The 27,162-nt window shown below is 36.7% G+C and overlaps 1 protein-coding gene across 19 annotated transcripts in view; it reads right to left on the reverse strand.

Moving 5' to 3' along the window:
- Positions 1–27,162, reverse strand: part of MCTP1 (multiple C2 and transmembrane domain containing 1) — a 598,469-nt gene that overhangs the window by 89,920 nt on the left and 481,387 nt on the right. For 13 of the 19 annotated variants that reach the window (XM_063612299.1, XM_055233347.2, XM_063612297.1 and 10 more), the window contains one exon: positions 4,825–4,944. The exons of the other annotated variants lie outside the window; for them this stretch is intronic. In XM_063612299.1, coding sequence (XP_063468369.1) covers positions 4,825–4,944 — 120 coding nt within the window. The remainder of the gene's footprint in view (positions 1–4,824; positions 4,945–27,162) is intronic. 19 annotated transcript variants of the gene reach the window in all.

Below are 27,162 nucleotides of genomic sequence, written 5' to 3' on the forward strand. Positions count from 1 at the left end.
TGAGATTGTTGTGTGGGAGGAATATCATGACAGTAAAAATGAATGTTCTTTTAAAGTGTAATTAAAAAACACTGAAGAATTTTTTGTGTCAAAGAAATTTTTGAATTTATTCACAAAAAATTATTCACGAATATGAAGAAGTCAGCTTTGATGGACTCCTCCCATGCTCACCTTGGTGAATGGAAGGTAGCCCTCCTGGTCACGAATGCTTCTGAAATTAACGGGGCACCTGGGATAGAACAGATGACCAGCACCAATTCATGCAAGGTTACTGGTTACCTTATAGGAAGGAATTTGGAGACACGTGGGATTCTATGCAAGGCCCTGGACACTTAGAAAGCAGTCCTTTGGGAAAGGAATGCCTATGCATGTAGCATAGATATAGCCTGGGACTTTACAACAGGGTACAGTTGGGTTCACATCACACTTGCTCTGGGGAGTTGCTTACTTATCCTCCTTGATACTGAATTTTCTTATTTGTAGAATGGGGATAAAACTATTTAGAATTATTTACTTGATATAATTATTGTAAAGAATAAAAGGAGGTGATGTCTCTAAAAGGCTTAGCAGGATGCCTGATACATAGAAATTGCTTGATAAATATACTTTCTGTTTTCCTGAATGAGAGATATGGAAGACATGGGGTGAGTGGTGTAGGAAAATTAATACTTTCTATTAATGTGTCAGCTTGAAGGTAGAGTTAGTGCTACTGGCTTTTCTGTAATTCGTGGGAGAAACTTGCTGTAACAGTGACCAGGGAGAGGTGGGATATATTCTCAAGAGGAAATGTGATTGACTGGTGGTTCGGAGTATAAACTTCAGACAGACTGCTCTGTGTTCTAATACTGGCTCTGACACTTTGTGTGTTTTCGGGTAAGTTATTTAATCTTTCTGGCCCTGTTTCCCTGTATGTGCAGTAGAAACGATACTTATAGGGTGTGCAACAGACCCCTGGTTTGCTTGGCTAAACTATTTCCTTCATTCTCTGAGACTTGATTCTCTTTTCTCAAGGAAGAGCTCTTGCAGCCATGCTGGTCTACATGAGCATGTTCCTTTGCTTACAACTGATGAAGGGACCTGGGGGTGGGGGGTGGCGTGGGAATGGCGGCAGGTCACTCGACTTAGGAGGATCCAACCCATTGACTGGGCTAACACAATCAGCTTCTGTCTCTTGCAGGAGGACCAAATGACATGGTGAATATAAAGTACTTCACACAGAGCCCAGGGTGTAATGATGGTTCAGTAGTTTTTAAATCAAAGTAGAAGCCATTTCCTGGCATCTACTCTTCCACTTTCAAAATGTCTCTCTACAGTAACTGTAATTTGGATAGTTGGTACAAGCCTAATAGGCAATGCCGGTGAGAATTTTTCCCAGGCTTTGAAGTGACAGCTCAAACCAACAGAAGGATGACATTCCTATCTCTATATCCCTTTCATGCCAGGGACATTTCTGAATGAAGCATGTCTTAAATGGTTTTCTCTGGAAAAGCCTAACAATTCTCATGCTAGAAATTTTAACGTCATGGTCCCAGTCTAGGTATATACAGGCCTAAGATTGCTTATTTTTAACAAGTCCAACTAGGAAACAGCAGAGGTGAAATACTATTTTTAACCACGCCTCTTTCACATGGGCACCCTCTGAGTCTACAGTTTGAACTTCAGGAATGGCTCTTTACTTATTCTGTCCTTAACAGGTTCAGCTCATTAAATGCTACAAAACTTATTCAGCAAGGATTACATCTGATTTTGCTCATTAAACTAGAATAGGCACCATGGTGGGGAAAAAGGTATGGGGGTTCAGTGCCTGTAATCTTAAAGGTCTCCAAGAAAGGAAAGACTCTCCTTAAACAATAAACACACAAATAAACACTTCCTGTTTGGTATTAATCTCAACTATTAGCCAACACATTGAAGACAGAATTTTACCCATCTATGCATTTTTTCATCTTTCACAGTGTTTCTTTTCTTTTCTTCTTCAACTTCGTATGTCACGGAAATTTTGTTTCCTTTTCTTTCTTTGCTATACAGACCTGAAGGTCATTTTGATTTTTCTTTTATAGTTTTCACCCTAATTAAATTTTGTCAGCTGAATGTACAGATTTTTGTTTTGTTTCAGTTTGATTTTTGGTGGCAGAAAATTCTTTCTCTTTCTCTGTCTCTCTTTCCTAAAACAGAAAGTTTCCCAGTTTGGAATCAGCCAATGGTGTGATTAATGCACCTCGGAGATCCTGTAAAGTTTTCACACATGCTGAAAGATTCTGCGGTGTCTTTGGGATATCAATATGGACTTACGGGAAAATACCATCCTTCCAGTGCTATGCGCTATGCAGGAGAGTCAATGCGTCACAGCATGGCAACCCCTACAAACACTTTCCCTAAATTCGTATATATGTGTGTGTGTGTGTATCCACATACATACACATATATATATAAAATATATATAATATATAATATATATCATATATATATATGTATTCTGTAACCAGCAAAGTATAATCCAGGTTTCTTTTCAAAAGGAGCAACCGGTTCAAATGCACAGCTGGATATGCCAGCAAACACATAATTAGACAAATTGGATTTAAGAGTTACGTAAGGTCTTAACTGAGCCATTGAATAAGAAGCTGAATGAAACGTTGTGATTGCTGCTGTGGTGCCTAGAAAGAACAGAATATGTGGATCTGTGTGTTTTGGGCAAATAAAAGGCAATTACTGGGAGTTATGGAGTGTAGTTGGCATTCCATGAGAGTTAGACTATAGAATGTTTCACAGTGGGTTGTGCTGGGGAAGAAAAATGTCCATGGCTAAAAGAGGAGCGTGTTAGAGGAGATGTACTAAAAGGAAAAGATTTGGTAAATATTATTCTGAAGCTATATTTTGCAAAAATTATATGATATGCATTTTTTCAATAGACTATAAAATGTCTTGGAGAATTTTAAGTACAAAAGGATACATTATATATTATTTTTCTTCCAAAAGTGGATGTTTCCAACCAAGCCAGGTATATTCTGGAGAAGATAACAAGCAAAGTCTACAGTTTCAGAATTTTTCACTAAGAATACCAAAACCAGTGACTAAATATTGAAGATAAGCCCTCTCATAGAATTAAGAAGGTAAAACTAAATTACCAGTTTTTCCTATTTGCAAATAGTCTTATTTGCAAATTTGTCTCAAGGCAACTGAATGAAAAGCAGATATTCTTCTCTCTCTAAAATCTCCATGAAGTAAATGGGACAAAAAGGCAATTGTCTGAAAGAGTCCTATTTTCTTAAAGAAAACATCCTGAATTAATTGGTGAAAGTACCTATTAGTCCGCATGACACCAATGCTTATAGCATTTAGGGCTTGTCTCTTAGTGTGCAATTTAAATATATATCCATAAAATCCTTGCCAATAATACTAATAACGTCTTGTCTATTGATGCTGCCTAACCATTAAAATCTCTATTAGCAATCTCATGTTTGGTTTGATATATATTACAAAGAAGGTTTTGAACACGTCTAATTTGCAAAGCAGGTACTACAGACGGTGGCAAATACAAAGATGAACAGAGTTCCTTTCCTCACATTTATAATCTAGTAAGAGAGACAGAAATATAATAGAGAAGTAAACATGGTGCATTGTTGGCAACTTTGTCACATACTAAAGGAAATTATTTTGAAGAATTTTATAGTTTGCTTACATTGCCATTTGAAGTGTATTTTGCTTGTGTTTTAATAAAAGGGAAGTTCTTTTACATTGAAGGTATGTATGCAACCATTATGATGGTTACTATTAAGTATTATATACTACTTTTAAGCTGATGATCAAATAATTCTGCATCATTATGGGCACAGTAGTTGGCAAAAAATCGATTTGTGATCTATTATAATCTACAGATCATAAATCAAATAGAGATCCTTAATGGCCAAAAAAAAAAAAAAAACATAGTAATCTGCTGAGGACAAGTAGATTCTCATGTTTGCCAACCTTCAAATTCTTCTCAACAGCTCTCTATTGAGTTATCAAATTGCAAATGTCATATCTGGAGAAGACACTCCCCTAATTTATTTACATGTGGGAAAGCTTTTTGAAGTTTGCTTGCTAGGGGCATAGTGATAGACAATCCAAGGGGAACAAAGCTTGGCAGAGCATAGGTGATTATAGTGTGGGCAGCTTCTGCTTCTTAGTCTAAAACTCTTCCAGAAAGAGAAGGTTGTCTCATACAGTCTGCTTTCAAAAATGCCAAAGAGGACAGGTAGATTTAGTATAACTTTCCCTAGGTTAAATGAAAGCTCTTCATCCTTAAGCTGATATCTCAATACACCCTTGACACAGAGAAGGATATTTACTGTTGTCCAGCAAACCTTCATTGAACTAAGGTACTTTATATACGTTTCCAGGTCAACAACCATCAATCCTTCATTTCTTCCAATGACAGAGCACAAAGAATCTATCTGTCTTAAGTAAAATACATTCACTTAGTTTGATCAGTAATAATTTTGTGACATTGTATCTTAAATCAGGATTCATTAAGATATAACAAAAAAGGAGAATAAAGCAATTATTTTAAGTAGCACCCATTTATGATTGAAAAATCATAGCTCATTCTTTGATGTTGCTCCCTGTTTTAGTTTCTACCAGGAGGAGTAATGTTAGAAATAAGTGAATACTTTCTATTGTGTTAGGACCAAAGAGTTGTTAGTTTTGATCTGATAAAACTTTCCTCTAAACTTGAGTATTTATAGACAGAATTCCTGGTTTGTAAAGCCAAATTCAATGTTGATCTTGTCAGAGGTACTCAGAATAAAAACAAAAACACATACAAGTAAGAGAGTAGAGACTTACTGTATCACGTTGCCTGTTATCTTTCCCTGATATTATCAAGAAGTAGTTCCATGTCAATAGTAACAACAAAACCAGTGGTATCATGTAGAGCTCAAAGTTCCAGACAACAAAGAGAAAGAGCTGGAGGAGAGAGAAGAGAGAAGAAGGGATGAGTCAACACTGAATTTCATTAAACGGACTCTTATTTATACTCTACTTCAAAAACACAAAACCAAATGCTTCAGAACAGGAAGATTTATCTTGAAAACAAAGCCTTGGAAACTTTTAGACATTTTTCTAAAAATATAACTGACCCGTGGAAAGTCACTGGTAAGATTTTCAATCTGTTTAATTTCTATGAAGGAAAGTTGATATCATTACGTTGTCAAAGACGAAATTTGAGTTTTTCTCCTCCAGTGAAATTATTGTTAAGTTGAACAAAATTTTTAAAAAGCAGCAAAATGAAATCTGCTACACTGTCAGAAATACCCTGGTTTATCTGCCTTAATGATAAAAAATGAATCACTATTTAATATCAGGGACTTTTAAAAAATCTCACTTGGATAATACAACGTAACAAGCTTAATAGGCAGATGAAAATACCAGGTCTACACGAGACAGCCCCAAAGATTTCATAATATGAAAAAAAGCACTGCTATCGACAAGTGTACAAAACGGTTGGCTTAACATTCAGCATTACCATAGAAATCAAAGAGCTATTACAAGGAAATTTTGTCAAAACAAAGTTTAAAATGCCTACTTGTATTATTCTTTTTTAACACTACCTACTTCTCCAAGTACATAAACTTTTTCATTGTAAGACAAATGTTAGATTAAGAACTCAGGGTGGTAGATAGAGTCATTCAAAGAACACTTACATTATAAAACAACACAAAGTTGGATATAAAGTATGACTCACCCCCACCCCACACCAGCCTTGTAATCCTGGACAGATCACTTAAATTCTCTGGGTCTGTGGCTTTTGCTGTCAAATTAAGGTAATGTTAAGTCAGGAGGCATTTAAGAACTAGATTCCACTCCTGACTCTAATGCTAACTAGCCATATAACTTTCAAGCAACATATATATCCCCTCTTTCGTTTCTTCCCCAGTAAAATGGGGATGATAGGATTATCCTCCTCAGGGTTGTGAGAATTAAACACACTGCTTGGTGTGTGGTAATTTCACAAAAACCAAAACCCAAACCATTATTGTGTAAATGTTATTAATACATTACAAAACACAGAAAGTCAACTACTTACTAAGGTCCTCAAGTAATACAGATTATAATACTGGAAGCTAGAAAGCCCTCTGCCTGCTAAGATTTAGCTCAACCATAGCATAACTGAGAGTTTCAGCCAGCTGGTTGGAATAGCACAAACATCTTGCATTTGACAGGTCAGGAGAGTTACGGGCAGTGCCCTAAGGACACCCATCTCAGGCACAGCAGCATGACCCATTTGCAGTCTTCTTAATAAATCTCAGTGAAGCCTACAGCCTATTTAAATGGCAGAGAAAATTAAACAATGAGAAATGGTAAGGAGACCCCTAGCCTCAGGGCCAGGAGACCAACATTCTGAGCTTTAGAAAGTCCCTCTGCCTTAGTGTTCTCATATCTTGACGGAGGTCTATAAATCTAATCATCTTAAATATTTATCTAATATTTAAAATGACTTCATGACACTACTGTACCATCTGTTTTTTCAATGTGACATTAAATTTTGAAAACTGAATGTTTTACCGAATTATTTTATATTCATAACCAAGTGGGCACCAAGAAGCATAAATAATAGTTAAGTAAGCCAAGAAATGATTTTGGACAGAATTACATAGTAACTATAGATTCAAGTTCCTGCATAAGAAAAGTTCCAAATATTGTAATACATGAAACATGAGCCATATCTTTTATTTTACGAGAAAAGTAGGAAGATTTCCAGAAAAAGAAAAATATTTTCATTTCATTTTTGAAATTTATACAATTATACAAAGATTATATAAATAATTGATGGTTATGATTATTAAAATATATTTTATAAAGATAATTTTTTTAAGGAAGTGAATTAAGGTAAATGTGACAGACATCAATACATGTAAAAGGGAAAATCATTTCTGGCTAAAGTCCATATTCTTTATATATTTATTTGTAACATTTAGGCAGTCATTAGAATATAAGCTCCTTTAAAAGTAGACTTTTTGTTTTCATTCACTGTTTTATCCCTAGAGCCTGGAACAGTACTTGGGGCATAGCAAGTGCTCAATAAGTAAATATTTACTGAATTAATGGATAAATGGGCACTGGGTTCCCCAATCATTCTACAGAATTCTATTTAATTATTGGTATTAGCAAAAGTTCTATAGATCCACTACATAAAACCAAGTGACTTCAGGAAAATGCATTCAGAGTTACAACCTGGGATACTACTAACAAATTTCTCCCTCTGACAAAAAAGTCTACCTTAGTACTTCTTCTAAACAAGATTTTCTTTCCATTTGGCTATGCAGTCATGAACTATTTTGGATATAATGGTCTTTTCTCTTGGACCTTCCTTTATGTTCCTTTTCTGAGGGCATTCATTTGACTTAATGTGTTCTGGCATCATAGATGGGACTCAGATTATCCCATTGCTAAATATGACAAATTGTAATCTTTTTAACCTATTAAGCAGATATATTTTCCCTTGTAATGTCCATTCATTGGTGTTAGGGTCCTCGTCTTATTCAGAATGAATTTCCTTGTAATGTCCTTGGATTGGTGTTAGCTGCAGGCCTGTCATCCACAGAAAAAACTTCCTAGATGACAATCCTGCAAGCAATCAAGACATCTTTCATGCATTCTTCTTCTCTAGATTTGACATCACCACTTGCTTCAAGCATCAGTTACAGATTATGGTTTCTAGGCACTTCCCCATTGTAGTCATCTTCCTCTTACCATATCCAAATCAATACATCAATAACTTTCTTAAAATATAGCACTCAGAACTGACACACACTTCTCATAAATGCCTAAGGTATTTTTATATGTCCTAATAACATGGGCACCAGAACATGGATTGGAGAAAGACACAGGAGAGAGAGACACAGGAAGAAATTACATTCATTTCAGGAATTCTGGCAATAGAAAAACCATCTCCTTTTCTATTGTGGTTTTAAGAATCTAATATTTGGCTAATTGAGTGAGGAGCTCCTACTGTTGAAAATATATATATTTTTTAAAACATGAGATCTTTGAATAAGTTGTAAATACAAAAGCATTTATTTTTCTTTTTCAGCACCTAAATGAAGATTTCAAAAGGTTAAAGAACATGAACACAGATTAACAATAAAAATGTATTTATTGAACATATACGTTATGAAATATTAGATGTTTGAAAGTAGAACAGCCAATCATTTATTCAATATAATATTAGTGATGATTCTAATTCCTGTTAGCTGGTGAGGCTCCTCTAATAAAGAGAGCGCTCGAAGGAAGAAAGGAGCTTTTTAGCTCATTCACTCCACACTAAAGCCTCTTCTCTCCTCTCTCTTCGGAAAGAGATCAATCTCCTCCTCTTTCCTATAAAAAACCTGAGATAACACAAAAGGCCTGGCCTTTAGTGTCCCACTAGGGTAGTAAGAGAAATAAGGCAGCTGGAAGAAACCCAAGGAGGGCAAAGACAATGAAGGATCTGTCCTTGGTCCTGATTATACATTTTCAGCGGTATGGGGGAAAATGAGAGATACAATAATGCATTAAAATAGGATGGAAAAAGAAATCAAGAAACAATTTTTAAAAATCTCTAATGTATTCACAGAATACAAAAATAAACCATAAAATGTCTAGCATTTGTCCAGATCTGCATTTCTGGAATTGCTTTTTGCCTCTGTGGGTCATGGAACGAGGACCTGCAGATTTTAGAATTTTTTGATGTTACAGTGTGGTGATAAGGACACTCACAAATGTCTACAGAGTGTTAAATTCCTTCACCTCCTTCACTATAGCACCCTTTCTGTATTTTTTCCTCTCTCTCTGTCACATAATCTCTTGACATCTCCCCCATCTCTCCTTTTAATAAGGAAACAGACTGTCTACATTTTACTCTCATGGAATTCATGCCCAATTCCAAACAAAACATCTACCCCTACATTAGTTATCCATGTTCATTAGAGACTAGAACTATTCCAAGAATTTGGTGGCTTTCTTTTTTAATCATTATATGGCTGTTGTAATTTACAATTAGAATTCAATACCAGAAAATCTTCAGGGGGCATTAGTCAAATGGTAATAAGTACACACTACCCCCTTCATTAGAAAAAGAACATTGAGAGTTTTACTCATTATCCTGCATGTTAGAAGCTCTCTGTCAACTGGCCTTGGGCCGTGAGCCATGACTGTGGGATCCCTCAAGGAGCTGCTGCAGTGTGGTACGGTAGAAAGAGAAGGGTGTTTGAATCAGGCCTAGAGGCATCCAAGCTCTCTAGTCACTAGCTTTGGGACCTTGGGCAAGTTACTAGATTTCTCTTAGTTTTGTCATCTGAAAAGTGAAAATGATACTATTTACTTGGCAGATTTGAGAAGCAATTAAGCTGATGCTTGACATCTATAAGATGCTCAACAAGCATTAGGTGTTATGACAAGCAGGAATTGATTGGCTTACACTGCATATAATTTTTTTTGGCCCTTCTAGCAGCTTATCACTTTTCGTATACTACCTTAGAATCCATAGCTAATGATTGTTCCAAGTATAAGAGCTATGCTAAAGAAGCCATGCCAACTAAATAGAAAGAGATGATGAAATGAGTGCCACTTTCAGTTTTTCATATTTAATTTGTGGTGACTGAGTACAGTGATGACCCCAATTTTTCCATGTCTCCCTGTATCCACGACTTTAATAATAGCCTCCCACAATGACTGAGATTAGGCACATAACTAATTTTGGTCAAGGATAGAGTAGCAAATATGATGAAAACAGAGGCTTAAAAAAACATGGGGCATAGTTGCCTCCATCACCCCAGTTGCCAGACAGCATCCAAAGCAAAGCCACCTAACAGACCAGAAGCCAACCAAAGATGCAAGGGTGAGCCCAGAGCTAGGCCTAGTCCAAACTGCTAACAAAATCATCACTAAATAAATGATAGTTGCTTTAAGCTACTAATTGTGGAGTGGTTTGTTATACAGCAAAAGGTCACTAATACATATTATTCTCTCTCCAAGGAGACAATGTGGTAGGGTAAAACACAGTTTCGACTAGAAGCCCAAAGAAGTGATTTCAGTTCAATTTCTGCTATTTGATCATCACAGGACCCTGTGCAAGTCGATTATTCTCTTTTCCTTTAGTCTCTTACCTATAAAATGGAGATGGTTACGCCAGCCTATTTCACAAAGCTATGGAAAAGCAAGTGATATATGTGAAGATGCTTCATCACAAAGTACTATATTATTAATGTAATGCTTTTCTTTTCTTTCTTTCTTTCTTTTTTTTTTTTTTTTTTTGAGATGGAGTCTTGCTGTTGCCCAGGTTGGAGTGCAGTGGCGCGATCTCGGCTCACTGCATGCTCTGCCTCCCGGGTTCATGCCATTCTCTTGCCTCAGTCTCCCGAGTAGCTGGGACTACAGGTGCCCGCCACCACGCCCGGCTAATTTTTTGTATTTTTAGTAGAGACGGGGTTTCACCATGTTAGTCAGGATGGTCTCGATCTCCTGACCTCGCGATCTGCCCGCCTCGGCCTCCCAAAGTGCTGGGATTACAAGAGTGAACCACCATGCCAGGCCTATGCTTTTCAAATTATAAATTATTTTAAAGAAAATTACACAGACTTTATAAACTTAATAAGTCGATATGATCATTGCTCTTTGAGCAGTTGTAGAAGATGGGTGGTGTTCTTTAGGGTGAACTGTATTTGGTGAGGAATGGAGAAGTTTTTGGTGGGAAATCCTAAGAATTAAACAGAAGGTTTCCAGTTAAAAGTTTTACTAATAATTGAAACAAAAACAACTAGATCTTTACAAAAATTCATTATTACTAGTAAATGGCCGAAACATTAAAGATTTTGTGAACTCAAGTTAAAACAATTCAGTATTAAAGTGTCAACAATTTTTTAACAATCTTATTATGCCCCTATATATGAAAAAAAGCTAGCAGTTTCATGAATTCTAATTCTTGTTCATAGTCTTTGTTCATTTTTAAATTCAAAAATCTTTTATCTAAATCAGTATTATCTTGCCTATGATATTAGTGGCAACATCACAACATGCAATTTTGAAGTATCTATTTGGGTCAGGCTTTAAAAACCTTCTAAATTTTAACCATAAATATTCAGAATGAGGTTTTCTTTTTGAAAAGTTTTTATTTACCACAAGGTAAATAGGCCGGGCACGGTGGCTCATGCCTGTAATCCCAACACTTTGGGAGGCTGATGCAGGAGGATTGCTTGAAGCCAGGAGTTCGAGACCAGCCTAGGTAACCTAGCGAGACCTTATCTCTACTAAAAATAAAAAAATGTAGCCGGGCCCGGTGGTGTATGCCTATGATCCCAGCTACTCAGGAAGTTGAGGCAGGAGGAACCCTTGAGCCCAGGAGGTTGAGGCTGTAGTGAGCCATGACTGCACCACTGCACTCCAGCTTGGGCAACAGAGCAAGACCCTGTCTCAAAAAATATATATAACATAATTTCTCCTAACAAGTATCTTATATCATATTGCATAGACTGAACTTTAAGGAAAAACTCCTGAGAGGCAGACTGGGAGGGAAGGGACTATTACCTTCCTTTTCAAAGGAGTAAACTGAGGCTTAGGAGTTTGAGACTTGTCTGAAGCAAGTCTGAGTGGCAGAGCCAAGTCTTCTCCTTCCTAATCCAGTATGCTGTTCCCACGAAGCTCCACTGACTCTACAGTAAATGGTCTTAGATTGAATGTTGATGTTTTAAAGGTATCAATTATTTAGGTACTGATTATCCAATTTGTAGATTTTCCGTATCTTTTTCTTCTCTTCCCCCTTCCTCTAGGATAACTACTGTTGCATCAGTACAAAGAAATGGAATGCCACTTCTTAGGTGTTCTGGTAAAGGTTTGGTATGGCAAAGAGGCCAAAAACTAATGGTGGAAATGAGGTTTGTGGAGCCAATTTTATTCTTCCTTTTTCCCACTATCTTACACGACTCTGAATAATCAAAACTTGGCTATTCATAAGGTTTCTATTAAGTGGGGTTTTCTTCTGTCCAAAATGTTTAGAAGAGGTTATCAAGGTGGCTGTAAAGGCAAAGATTGCAAACTGAATGAGCCAATTATATTTTTACAGAAAAAAAGCCCTACTTTTTCAAATAAAGATTAAACAAACAAAAAAATATCTGTTCTGCTGAGAAGTTAAGTGAAGGTGGGGCAAGGCTTTTCAGTCACATTAAACGAGGCATACTATACAAAGTAGAGTGAGCAATTCCAAATTTTAAGATTTTTATAGCAACACTATTTCTTAGGAGGTGCAAGACACGCATGATTTTGATTTCTTCGAGCCTGGGGTTTTATGAGTCTCAGGAAGGACTGGGCCATTCACATCATCCCATCAATTGATGCTCTCATTGAAGTGCAGTGGAAGATGCCTGCATTCAATGATCATTCAGTGCGACACATGACAGTATCCCTGGGGGAGCCCACTTCAAAAAAAATCATTTAAGTTGGAATATTGAATATCCTATTCTTTTGCAAACTACAGTATATTTTAAAAAGAAATCTCATCCAAAATGATTAACACTTCCTACTGTTCAGGAAAAAAGCCTGCCCTTTCAGACTAACAGCTGTGGATCATTAGCTCTCCAGTGATGAGATGTGTTTGATGAGTATTTTTCTTTCTAATTAAGAGATGAGATTCTCTATTTGACTGTCTCTTCAGAAAGAAGTGAAGAAAAAATTTTCTGCCTACATGGAAAGGCCATCTCCTACAAAACAATTAATTATTTCACGGTCCTTTTAGAAAATCCTTTTCCTTCCTAATTTCAATTCATTTTTTTCTTAAATTTAACACACATTTACACTCAGACCGTCACAGTATTAACCCATTTTTTACCCAACCTTCACCCCCCAATGTTTTCCTGTATATTTCATCATTTGACAATATCTATTTCAGAAAAAGCAGAATGAAGAAATGTGCCAAAAGTGCGTATATGCTTAGAAGAGTTAATCTGGAAGGACTTTTTTGGGTCCTAACAGAGAACATTTGGTATGAGAATGTTTCTTGATGTGAGAGAGACCTCAAATTAGAAAGATAACAAATACACAGGATATGCCTTTTGAGGAACTAGGCAATGATTGGGGGGAAATTCAAGGTGTTTATCAATATATAAAAACTGGTTATAGTAATGAATACTTAAAAGGAAATTATCTTACCTCTACCAATAAGATTGGCCTCAAAGAAGAGAGCTGGGTAAAGTGAGACCTAAAATATATTGCTTTTCATTTTGAAAAAGCCATCATCAGAGTTGGCAAAGAGGTAAAATTTCTGAATTACAAACTTGATTGAAGAGTAGGATAGTCAGAAGCCAATGAAAGCACTGTTCGTGAATTAACCCCACCAATGGCCTCCTTAAATCCTTTTTGGCACAAGAAAGGGAATATAAAAAGAAGGAGGACCAACTTTCAAACATTTTGGTGCTGAGCTGCCACTTTCCTTCCTAGGGCACATTTGGAAATATGCAGGGATGTTTTTAGTTGTCACAATGACTAGGGTGGGAGAAGGGAAATACTGGCATTTGGCGGGTGAAGCCAACGTGAATCACTCTGAAATATGTGTGACAGTCATACCCAATGAAGAATTTTCCTGCCCCAAATGCTAAAAGCACTCCTCTTTGAGAAAAGTTGTCTGTTTCTTACATAGATAATAGAATATTCTATAATTAACTTAGAAAAGAAGAAACTATATGTGTATATACAAGTGTATACAGAAAAAAGCTAGGTATATTTCCTATGTGATGGCATGAATTATGACTTAAAATAAGTCAGTAGCAGAGAAAAAATTGTCTTTATAAGCATTTGAACTAGATTCTCCTATTAATGTTTAACATTTTTAAAAACATGCCTAAAGTACTGGAGGTGAACCCCTTATGCCCATTTACACTCACTCAAATTAAGTCAGGCTCCACCACACCATCAGAGTCTTCAGAACCTAGTCTTCTGGGAAGGCGGTGGTTTTGCCTTGATTTAAATAGCCAGATGGCACCACCACCTGTTCAAAGGTCTTTATTTCTGGTTGGTTCCACTAAAGCTTTTTGTACCACCTCCATTCAACAAGGGAGAGAAGATAGGCAAAGTGAACTTAATTAATTTCTAGCATAACGATAACCTTTTCAAGGTGGTTTTAAAGTATGATGTGTTGCTCTTCTGAAGAGATGCTTTGCTTTGTTTGGACAATTTTCTAAAATACACGGTAGCAGGGAACTGATGACTACCTTAGACCCAACGAATCTTTCCAACTTATTTTGCTATTTCCTGTGATCATGCCACAATGATACAGGGAGCATTAATATGCTCAAAAGAGCCTCATGTACAGTGGCATCTCTCCCCTCTCTTACTTAGAATTAAAATTGCTTTCTTTTTGACTAGTTTCAACCAGATACCAAACTGACAAGACTTGATCTGTTGTGTTTTGTTGTGTGTGTGTGTGTGTGTTTCTTATGTGTAGAGGAAAAAAAAATCAAAGTGCACTATCTACCAAATGCCTCTATATTGAGTAGGCAAAGTGTGTCAAAAGAACTATCTATCTCTGTTCTGGTAACAGGATAAGGTATATGGGAAGGAGTAGAAAAAAAGTGAGAAACTGGTTGATTTATTGGCAAGCTGTGACTTGAATACATATACTGAAACTTTATTTATTGATGGTGTTGAAAAAACATTGTTTCTTTGGATTTACTAGGATGAACAAATATACATTAGAAAGTTCCAATTCTTTATACTGTGAAAATGTATGCTTGGTTTTTGAAGTTGCTATCTGAAACCTAAAGACTACAATCTTAGTACATCAATGCTTTTTTGAAAAACATAGCTTGACTCTACCTATTAAAGAAGCAAGTGTGACAACTAGATAGGACTCATTTGAAGATGTGCTACATACAAGCCACAAAAGCACCCAGTGAAGAATCTCCACAACAAAATGGACCCAAACAACCTCAAAGATGGAGCTATCAACTAATCACAGCATAATGCACACTACTTTCCTTGAAGAAGATATTATATCAATAGAACCTGCCAGCCAGAAGGCTTGGGAAGTTATTTATTTATTTAAATGTTTTTTTTTTTCAGCTTACAAGTTGTACTGATAATTTGTGTCATTTTTATCAAAGTCAGAGATGAAAGGCTCTGGCTTTGCTTTGAGAACACTGACAACTCCAAAATGTAAAGCCCAGAGTATGTCCAACTTGAGCATCACATAACCACACATGAATAACTGATAAGAAATCCCTGCAATGTTGTGAATTTAATGTTGGTAAAAGTTTGGATGTAGAATGAAAGTGACAAATGCTTATAGATGCCTGGAGAATGTTGATTCTCTGAGGTCCCTTTCATTAGAAATTAGTCCGTTACCTTTGTAGTTTGTAATGCCTACCATGGTATCAAACACAGTTGATGTTTTAATTTTAACAGCTTTATAATTCACTGAAGTTCAGCTCATTCAAAACCAGGCTGCAAGCACAGTCATTCTTGCAGACTGAAGATCAGCACATATTTATTATTTTAAATGACTAAATAAGAGGAATTTATATTATGTGGCCCGTGAGGAAGTTGCTGGAATCAAGTAACAATTACTCTAAAAAATGCTCAAGTACTACATTAAAGAAACATTTAAGAATGAGTTAACGCTGTTAAACTCACTGAAGCTTGCCTTTCTCTAGTGTCCCGTTTTCCCAGGATCCAACTTTTTCTGGAAAGACCCATGACTATCTCACTAATGCTAGGTAACTAACAGTCCATGCTTTAATTATTTTCTAAGGAAGAAAAAAAAGTGTTTTAATGTGGGATCTCAGTGTGTTTTAGCTTTTCTTCTTCTTATGCCTCCAATGAAAAAGGTATCTTTTTCATGATAATCTAATCATTACATGATGTTCTGATATTCCTTCCTGTCTTTCAAGCTTTTAAATTATTGTTTAACAAAATTGTTAGATTCACTGTGATCCTTTATTTAAGTATATTTTATAGAAATTGACAATTTCTATATATTTTCTAAGGCATTAGAAGTGAGGTAAAGATTTATTAGAGCTTATTAAAAGCAATTTCCTTTTAAACTTTTAAAGAAATGAATGTTACCACTCCTATTTTTGAAATCAATTTTTGATCAATACCCCTTTGTGTATATAAATGCTATATCTAGACACACAAATCTTACACCAATGTTTGCTGATGTACCAAATGTAAAATTTTCCCTGAGCTTGAAATCTGGCTTTAAAGCTATCTCCATCCTGAACAGGTACAATATTTAGGGCAACAGCTGGCACTTCAGTTGCTCATGGGGGGAAACTCCCTCTGTTCTCTATACTGTGCCAGAAAATAGGATACCCAGCTATCTAACAAGCCAAACACATGTTAGTAAAGTCTGTGATACAAGTTACTTTAAAAATTAGTCCTTCAGTCTTTACACATCCAGCTCTAACTCACTGAACAGGAATGCCTTTAGAAAAGCAGACGATCAATTATGATAATTCCTTTTTTATAGTAGCTGATGTGCAGAGTGTTGCATTCTGCCAAGTTTTGGGATATTTGGTAGCATTCTGACTTTTTTCCACTCAAATTATTTCACTCAGACTTATCCAACTTATCACGACTATGTTCCCTGGGCTACTGATTTCTGATCTTTCTTTTTTATCCTTCATGATATAACCTTGCAGTTATTGTTGATAATTCTTTGTCCGGGTTTAATATCTTCATTTAAATCTTAAAATCACAGAGCCAAAGTCAGAAAGTGTGTTTTTAAATTTTCACCCTCATAAATAGACTTAAGACCTAATAATATCATACATTTCAGCTATCGTTTACTAGCTTCTGAAACTTCATCTCCCATTCCATCTTATAATTTTCTAATTTTCTCCTTCACTGGTCTCATTCCCCCAATCCCTCTGTTCTGGAAAAACTTCAAGAGTTATGTTTAGCAGCTCTAGCTATGTCTGAACATTTCTCTTTGCAATTCAAATAATCATCTTAGGCTGATTTTAACAGGCTTCTTTACTCCATTCCATCTTTTACCCTTGCTGCGTAATGTTTACTGATGAATGTCTTTCTCCCATTTATTTCTTAACAGCTCTAAGTGGTCTAGTTACTGCACGGGAAGCCTAAAGGTTTGAGCACTAAGTATACATTTCTCTTGGCTATTTTCCACACCTCTGAACATTTTCTTAAATGCAATGGGGCTTGTGTTTCAATGGTAACAGAAGTTATCAGAGAACACTAGTTTAGACAGCAAGCAAGCCGAACTCCAACTGTTCAAACAGCCTGACTTTTACAGTAAAAGGAAAGGCCCTGGGCCAAGACCACTGAGATGAGCAGGTATTTTTAGTTCACTTGTAGGCCAGCTCTAATGTAATTCTGAAATGTTTTCTTCAAACCAAACCCGACTTTTTCAGGGCTGTCCAAATCTGTTTTCTTTTATAGCAAGTACAAATTCTTGGAGCAAGGGAAGCATGCGTATCATTTGCGATGCTGCTGCATGTCTATGGTGTTGATGCCCGATGGCTCAAATTAGTCCGCAAAACAGATGAGCGCATTGTAATTAGCTCTTGTCAAACTGTTAGAAATACAAAAACCAATTCCACTGTAATAAAAATTATGAAAAAGAAAAATCTCTCCTATCATTTTCAGCCAAAATAGTTCCTGAAATGTCTGTAGTTTAGGATTCCAGAGTTCTAAAAGAAGGCCATTTCATTTTCAGAAAAGCTTTCACTTCATTGACATGGAGATGCCGAGATGTATTATCTTTCAGGCATTTTTCTCATTGTAGCTGATTGCCCATAAAGCCTTGTTTCTAAAAATGACCTGTCAGGAGTGGACATATTTTGTTGAGCCACACGGTACTGATGCACAATTCTCAAGAAACATTTATACTTCTTTGAGTACTGTTTTAAACAAAATTTTCTGAAGTTTTTAAAATCAATGATTTACTGTGATCAATTTTCCAGAATAATTGAATATTGCATTCTATTTAAACAAAAGGGGATATTAAGCAGGCATTAATCATAGGTTCAGATGTGATGTCACACTCTCACATGATAATCCTCAGTTTCTTGTTCACAATTTACTTGGATATTCATTATTGGGACACTGACTCTAAAGACTACTTTGCTCAATCTTTTAAATTATTCACAAGCTTCAGGAAGGTTTCGGATCTCTCTGAAATTTAATGTCCTCTCAAGGAAAAATGTGAGCTATTAGTAGATGGCTATTGTAAAAAGCAAGTGTAAATACGAACCAAAAGGTGGTGCTGTTTGTGATTAGGTCAGGGATACAAAACAAAAAACAAAAAACAAACAAATGAAAAAAAACTGAAACTAAAACAAAACAAAACAAAAAAAACCCTTCTACATGTCTTCTGAACTTTTCCAAAGATAAATTCAGGTGTATTTGTGGGAATGAGCACAATAACGTAAAATGAAACTATCTTTAAAAGTAATAAAATTACTATATACAGAAAATTCAGGTGAACACCTGTAGTCTTAGCTACTTAGGAGGCTGAGGTAGGTGATCGCTTGAGCCCAGGAGTTCAAAACTGCAGTGCACTGTGATTGAGCCTGTGAATAGCCATAGCACTCCAGCCTGAGCAACACAGTGAGACCTTGCCTCTTAAAAAAAAAAAAGGTGATAAAAAATGGATCATAGAACTAAAACCATAAAACCTCTAGAAGAGAATATTTGTGGCCTTGGGGTAGGCAAGGTATTTAGTCACAGATACAACACCAAAAGCATTCTCTTTCTCTGTGTGTGTATAAATGTCTCTGTGTGTGTGTGTGTGTGTGTGTGTGTATAATGTATATTAAAAAATTTGGCCTCATTGAAGTTAAAAACATTTGTGCTCCAAAAGACACCATTAAGAAAATGAAAAGATAAGCCACACATCGAGAGAAAATAATTGCAAATCTTATATCTGATTAAGGACTTGTATTCAGAGTATATAGAGTACTTAATACAAAGACAAAAACCCCATTTAAACAATGGGAGAAAGATTTAAATAGACATTTCACCAAATAAAACATCTGAATGTCAAATAAGCACATGAAAAGATGTTCAAAATCATTAGTTACTAGCGAAACATAAATTAAACCACAATGGGATACCACTTCACACCCACTAAAGTGGCTGTAATCAGGACAGAAAGTACTAAATGTTGGTGAAGATACAGAGAAATCAGAACCCTCATATGTCGTTGTAGGAATGTAAAACGGTACGGCTACTTTGGAAAACAGATTGTTAGTTTCTTAAAAATGTAAACATACATTTACCACATTAACCAATAATTCTACTCCTATCAAAGAAAAATGAAAACATATGCCTACATAAAGATACATACATGGATGTGCATTGCAGCATTATTCATGTTATTCCCTAAATAGAAACAATCCAAATGTTTATCATCTGGTAAATCGATAATCAAAATGTGCTATATCCAAGGAATACTGTTCAGTAATAAAAAGAAGATACCTGTAATCCCAGTACTTTGGGATGGTGGATCACTTGAGTCCAGGAATTTAAGACCAGCCTGGGCAACATAGTGAGACCTTGTCTCTACAAAAAATTTTTAAAAATTAGCTGGGAGTGGTGGCACACACCTGTAGTCCCAGCTAGTCACTTGAGCTTGGAGGTCAAGTCTGCAGTGAGCCATAATTACATCACTGCATTCCAGCCTGGGCAACAGAGCAAAATCCTGTCTCAAAAAAATAAAAATAAAAGAAGACTCTACTGACACATTCTACATCATGAACTCAAAATTACCACACTAAGTGAAAGAAGTCAGATGTAAAGGACATAGTGTATGATTCCATTTATATGAAAAGTTCATAAAACGCAAATCCCTAGAGATAGAAAACACATTAGTGGTTTCCAGGAGCTGGAGGTGGGAATGGAGAGGACTGTATCAGTCATGAAGGATCCTCTGAGGTGATGGTTGTGCAACTCTGGAAATTTACTAAAAACCAGTGAATTCTGTACTCAAAATGAGTGAATGTTATGACATATAAATTATATTTCAGTAAAATAAAATTTCACCTGTTCTTTGTATTTCATTTAAAATAAAAAGTGCTAAAAATAAATACACAATACACAAATAAATAAATAAAATAAAAAGTGCTAAACTTTTGTGGAGGTAAATTCCAATACAAATAACTGAGAGAAACTAGGCTGAGAAAGTTAATGGTAAGGAATCTTGGGTGTATCTTGCCAACACTTCCAAAATATTTAAAAATGCTAGTCGATGACACTATCCACATGATGATTCTTTGGACAGTTGGTCCTCATTTGAGTTCAGAGAAGTTTCACTAAAGCCACCATAAAATAGCTAAAGCAAATATCAACATCAATCTTTGCTAATTATAATTGGAAAAGCAGGGTCCTAGAGGCAGGTGATGGAAAGTGGCAATATAATGCTACCACCATAAGGTGAGACTATCATGCAACTATAATAGTTCTAAATTCCTATGAAAAATATAAACAGTTAAAAAATTTTTTTGAACTCCTTACTTTCTAAATAAGAAATAGCTGAGAATATGAAAAAAAAAATGCTAAGGAAAGCTCAGTGTGAGAAGACATGGAAAGAAATAGAAAAGAAGGACAGCTTAGCCCGACATGCAGAAAGAAAAAAAAAAAGTTTAAACAAAAAACAAACCTTGGCACAGGAGAATGAGGATAGTGTATTCAAAGTCATCTTCTCTGCCCTGAAGAAAGCACTACTGGATAAATATGACAATGTTTCCTTATTTTGTAATCTTGGGTGAGGAACTCTTTTAATTTGGGCCTAGAGTCTTAGGTTTTCATTTGCATTCCTCAGTGATGTCTGTTGCCAAGTTACCTATGGTACCACCTATCAGGAAATAAAACTCCTTAGCCCCACATTCACCTACGGGAAATACAGCAGGAATACATGTTAGGAGGGATTTGTTTTATTTTTCCGGTCAGCAACAGTCAGTGCCTCCCTTAGGTTGGTTGGGTTTGTTTTTCTCAATATATTACATCAAGAAAATAGAAATGAAAACTGCTGAACACAGCAGGACAAGTGAAATACACCTGAAAACCGCTTCCAACTGTTTTTATGCCAGCACTTCTAAAATTCTAGGATAATCCCATATCTTCCTATACTGCTACAAAACATTTCTTAATATTTTTCATGATAAAGCTTAATACATGTGTTTGTTAGCTAAGTTATATAATATCAAGCATGGAAAAGCAGGTGGGCCCTGGAAGATTTCCCCTTCTTTCTGCAGCCAATTTCTCTATCAATTGCTGCAATCTAAACTGCCTCTCTGTTCTACTGTCAGCTTTTCTGGAGCTATTCTATCTCCCAGAGAGACAGGTGTGGCTTTGTTCTCTAAGTGCGTGACACTGGGCGAATCCAGCTCCCCTTTCACTAGTTCACTGTTATGGCAACATTGCACTTCTTTCATTTATGTCTTTGCCTTTCAGATATGTTTGACCACACTCCTGTCCAGAAGTGTTCACCACATTTCTCGCTCTAATAAAGACATCCACTCAGTGGCAACTTCGGATTCAGGGTTTACTAGTGTAATAAAGAGGCAGCAATGTGTTTCCTCTTTTCTAGCCTTAGATCAGTCTTGAGGAGGCATAGAATAGTGTATAGCTTTTAAATACCAGTTAGAAAAGAACACTGGCTCAAGACTGTCTTGGTCTTGGTCTCATTGCCAATTAGAGCAATGGTAAATGGAACGGAGCTGGTGTCAAAGAGAGGGCAATATGCTACCTAAAAGCAAAACACATATCATACCATCTATCGTGAAATGCTCTGGGCTGTCTGCATAGCTTTGTTTTCCTCTCCTTTATGTCTAGTTTATGCAAAATGGAGGGTAACTGGCATACAGATGGGGAGGAAAAGCCTAAAAAGGAAAACAAGAAAAGGTAAAGTAAAAAGGGCTGAATAATGCTAAGACTTCTCCCATAAAACAAGTAAACTTTTTTTAATTGAGAAATTTTATAGATAATGAGAGCCCTAAATCAGCTGAAATGTTTTAGTGTTCAAGGTAAAATAAGTATGTATAAATATGTTTGCCAAGTGTGTACATGGATATAACATCTTTGTGTATATGAATATAACATTAGATGTGTGTATATAAATTTATATCATGTGTATATTTATCTGTACTTTTAGTCATCCCATGGGAAGTGTGTATCCATAAATATTAAGTAATTATGTGTGGGCCCCTCTCCCTCAACAGTAAAATTAAAATATCAATTCAATTATATTATGAAAATTCATTAAATGCTGTTAATGTTTATCTCACTTATAAGAAATAATTTTACATGAATTAACATAGTACTGTTAATATATTTAAGGATTTTTATTATTTTGAAACCTAAATAGGAATTAAATATGAAGCTGGATTTAAATAATTTAATTAAATAAAATTATTACCATGAAAGAATAATTATAACTAAGCATTTCTATGCCCCAGAGCATCATTTAACTTTTTCCCCCTTTATCAATTTCAATTATATGTTTTTATTTTTATTCCCATATTGCAGATAGAAAAATTGAGTTTAGGGTAAGGCAAACATTTTCTATCATGTGCCATGGCAATCATTTTTAATCTCTACTTCACAATCTTATTTCCAAAAATAAGGTTGTGAAATTTGACAGGATTTTAAACAATTTTTGTAGCCTCTCTTCAAGATTGTATGAAAAAATTCTAAATATATATTTAAAGATTATTGAATATAAATGAGTATACTTATTTAAGGGTATTATTTTATTAATGTACTCTAAAAATTTCTCCTTGCCCATTAAAAAAATGTTATTTTCTTCTTTTTACTTCGTCCTCATTTTAAGATCCATTTTAAAGACTGTGTTAAAGATAAAAGGTGTCAAAGATAAGAAATGCTCTTGATAACAGGTACTGAAAACCTGTAACAGAGAAGCCCTATATCTTGTTGAAAATCTCTTATCATCTCAGACCTTCAAGACTCACCCAGTGCTTTGGCACAGCTAAACTGTGTCTGGGCTGGGCGCGGTGGTTCACGCCTGTAATCCCAGCACTTTGGGAGGCCGAGGCAGGCGGATCACGAGGTCAGGAGATCGAGACCATCCTGGCCAACATGGTGAAACCTCATCTCTACTAAAAATACAAAAATTAGCTGGGTGTGGTGGCATGCCGCATGCCTGTAATCCCAGCCACTTGGCAGGCTGAGGCATGAGAATCGCTTGAACCCATGAGGCAGAGGTTGCAGTGGGCCGAGATTGCGCCACTGCTCTCCAACCTGGGCGACAGAGTGAGACTCTGTCTCAAAATAAACAAATAAACAAACAAACAAACAAACTGTATGGTTTACTATACAGAAGGAGTTGGAACTTGCTATCTCTTAACCTTTGAACTCCACCATCTTTTTGACAATTACAAGAGTCTCAGTCCCCTGAAGCACTGATTACTATAAAAAGTACAGTGCTGGTTTCTGAGGGATTTTTGCTATTGTCTTATTGTTTCTTTTGTTACACTTCAACCTCAGTTCTAAGTATATTGTAGTTGTACTAATCAGACTTAATCTGCAATACAAGTAAGTTAGTATGGGGAAGGCAGCATGTTTTACCAAAGATCGTGTATCAATTTGTATTTATACATATTTCCCCTTCTCATCTAAATTGATTTACATATATGATTATGACCCTTATTAGGAACTGTTGGCCAATCCACCATTTCTCTACGATTGGGCTCTCTTGTTCTTCTGTTCGGCACTCTGATTTTCCTTGGGGAAACCCTCCTCCACTTTTAGTTGGTGGTTTCTGGTGGTGCCGGTTCCACCACTGGCTCTGCGTGGATGGACATTTGACCCAGACCTGGTCAAAAAGAGTATCAGCTGCTCTTGGTTATACTAATCGGTTCAAGGATGGGCCAATCAGAAGAGTGAGACTCAACTGTGGGTCTTTGGAATTACAGAAAGAGAATCTTTTTTCCCCTGACCAAAAGCTAGAAGAATGTAAACCTGAAGATATTTATGGCCACTTATGGGAAATCCTGTCTAAGATCAATGCTAACACAGAGGAAAACCAAGCCAAGAAATGGCAAGAAACTAAGTTCTGATTGAATTATTTTAGCCCCTGAAGCAGACATGTCTGAAAGTATGATTTGGCCTTCCACAGATACACACACAAAAGTAAGTAAAAAGGACCATTTAAACATCTTGGTGTAATTCTTATACATTTTGAAAAATTTTAAATTCACCCATCACACCTGGCCCCCGTCAGACTTAATTAGAATCTCTGGCAGTAGGGCCCTGGAATCTGCATTTTTAGTTATTCCCTGAGTGTCTCAGGTGATCAGCTAATTTAGAGACCCATTATGAGTACTGACTAAAAATTCTCACTCTTCTCAAACACCATCAACAGGCCATATGGAGTTTACATACTGCACTAGAGGCTTCTTAGAGAGTAGACTATAAAATAGATAAGGTAGGTTAAGGGCTACAATTACTCTCCTTCTGATAGCTGTGATGGCACTACCCTTTCTCTTCCACAGTCAGGAAAGAGAAGAGACTGCAAGTATGTGGTAGAAACTTTAATGAAGGAAGATCTTCTTTCTTCTTCTCAGTGGCCTCCTGGTAAATTAAAACTGTCTCTAATCCAATCTGTGTTCTGGAAAATGTGAGACTTACCTTCCTGCTACCTGTTTGACTAGGACTGGTCAGATGGAATGACTGGATAAAATTTAATTTGAAAGAGAACACCCAAGATCTTACCAAATTCAATTTATCTCATCACCTTAGAAAATTCAGATAACCCGCCGGGCGCGGTGGCTCACGCTTGTAATCCTAGCACTTTGGGAGGCCGAGGCGGGCGGATCACGAGGTCAGGAGATCGAGACCACGGTGAAACCCCGTCTCTACTAAAAAATACAAAAAATTAGCCGGGCGTGGTGGCGGGCACCTGTAGTCGCAGCTACTCAGAGAGGCTGAGGCAGGAGAATGGCGTGAACCCAGGAGGCGGAGCTTGCAGTGAGCCGAGATCGCACCACTGCACTCCAGCCTGGGGGACAGAGCGAGACTCCGTCTCAAAAAAAGAAAATTCAGATAACCCACATGGAAGGAAATGAATTTGTCTGTTAGGTCTTAGAATTTAGAACAAGGGGTTATTTTAGTGTCATAATTTCCTGAGGTGTAAATGCCGTGAGTGGGGGTGTAGATTTCCAAATCTCAGTTGACTTGGTTGGTTTCTTTCCCCAGTTACATAAAGCAAGATAAACTACTTCAAAGTTATTTATTTATTTATTTATTCATTCATTCATTTGAGACGGAGTCTCACTCTGTCGCCCAGGCTGTAGTACAATGGCATGATCTCGGCTCACTGCAACCTCTGCCTCCTGGGTTCCAGCCATTCTTCTGCCTCGGCTCCCATGAGGAGCGGGGATTACAGGCGTGTGCCACCACACATGGCTAATTTTTTGTATTTTTAGTAGAGACGGAGTTTCACCATGTTGGCCAGGCTGGTCTCGAACTCCTGACCTCAGGTGATCCAACTGCCTCGGCCTCTCAAAGTGCTGGGATTACAGGCGTGAGCCACCATGCCTGGCCTAACTACTTCAAATTCATATTCCTTGCCTCTGATTGGCTTCCCTTAGCACTCTTCAGCGTGCAGTTGTTCAGAAAGGTTGAGATAAACACAATATTCATAGATTTCCTGCCTTCACATCTGCTTAAGGGTGGTTTCCAATCTTTGCAGAAGTGTTCATCTATGTCAATTCTAAGGGTAGACAATAAGTCCAATGTGGCCATCCCGTTAAAAAGAGGTGATTATTTATTCTCCAAAATTATTGACCTTTTTATATCACTAGACATTCTGAGTGAGTCTTCTCCATGATAATTCACCAGTCAACCTTCTCAGGCCAAAATTTTACCTAACAGCAGGAGGATTGTAGGCACAATATTTTACCATTGACTCCTACAGCTTTTAGGAAAATTGGCCACAAACAATATGTGTTCAGATAGTTCATTCTGGAACTTTTCAAGATGGACAGAAATTCATTATAGACAAGTTGCATGAAGTCCTCTGGGCATCCAATGATTAATGATCCTATAGAACCTGTCCTTTTGTGTTATCTTGAATTGGGTTTTGTGGAAAAGTTGTCTTGACGGATAAGAATTTTCACTGAGATGAAACCGGATGTGTTCTACCCTCTTTTACACCATGTGGCAACTTCTTTTTAACTTGTACCTTGATGACTTGTCACTTTTGACTGACTGGATGCAAAGCAAAAGGAAACAACAGAAAAAGTGTTTCCTAAAATATTGATGTCATGGCTTTGTTGTCACAAAATAGGTGTGAGCTTAAAAAAAATCTGACTATTTAATCAGTATTAAAAAAATAGCTCGAGATTAATCATTCTAAAACCCAAATCATTTTTGGCAGATGCTCCGAAGCACTCAAGTTAGTTACAGTTAACCACTCTGAACAGGATCTTATCACCAAAGCATAGCAAGTTTTGGCAGAGGACTCACAGGAAGTTATAAGGTTAGCTGTTCAATGGTTGCTCTAATGGGACCTTCTTTATGCCTATGGTAGTGGGAGTTTCATAACACCTTCTTTAACATTTTTTGCAGGCTAAAATAATCACAGTCATGCTCTTTGGCATAGAATTTTGAGGTTTGTGAGAAAAAATCTTGTCCCATTCTCAGCCCATGTCCATGTGGAGGCGAGGTGGCATTTTACAGATTTATGTTTTGGTTAGACTTCTCAACTTTTAAAAGAGTTGTCAACTATATTCCCATCTCAGCTGAGGCTTAAAGCATGGTCTGTCCCTAATTGGCAACAGAATATTTGCACTCCAAGTACTTGTCAAAAGAGGATAACGCTGAACGCTTGCTGCCCAGTGCCTATCAAAAATCAGTTGTGAGAAATTGTATTTATGGAAGGTTGCCTGAAGGACATACATTCCTTTTTAGATCTTCTAAATTGTATTTTTGGATTTAGCCAAACCATTTGAGAGTAACATACTTAAACCCCATAGCTATGTTACCTCAATAGTTATTATGTCCCTGTGCCTAGCACTGAGATGGGCGCTTTTCATAATTGAGTAATAATCTTTAAAATAACCATGCAAGGTAGGGGTTAATATCCCTTTTCCAGATCAGGAAACACTCCCAGCACTGTCAATAGCTTGCTCAAGGCCACCCAGCAAGTAAATGGCATTTTACACAATTCAAACC

The sequence above is a fragment of the Symphalangus syndactylus genome, chromosome 11 (assembly GCF_028878055.3).
Source record: "Symphalangus syndactylus isolate Jambi chromosome 11, NHGRI_mSymSyn1-v2.1_pri, whole genome shotgun sequence".
In the NCBI taxonomy this organism is placed as follows: Eukaryota; Metazoa; Chordata; class Mammalia; order Primates; family Hylobatidae; genus Symphalangus; species Symphalangus syndactylus.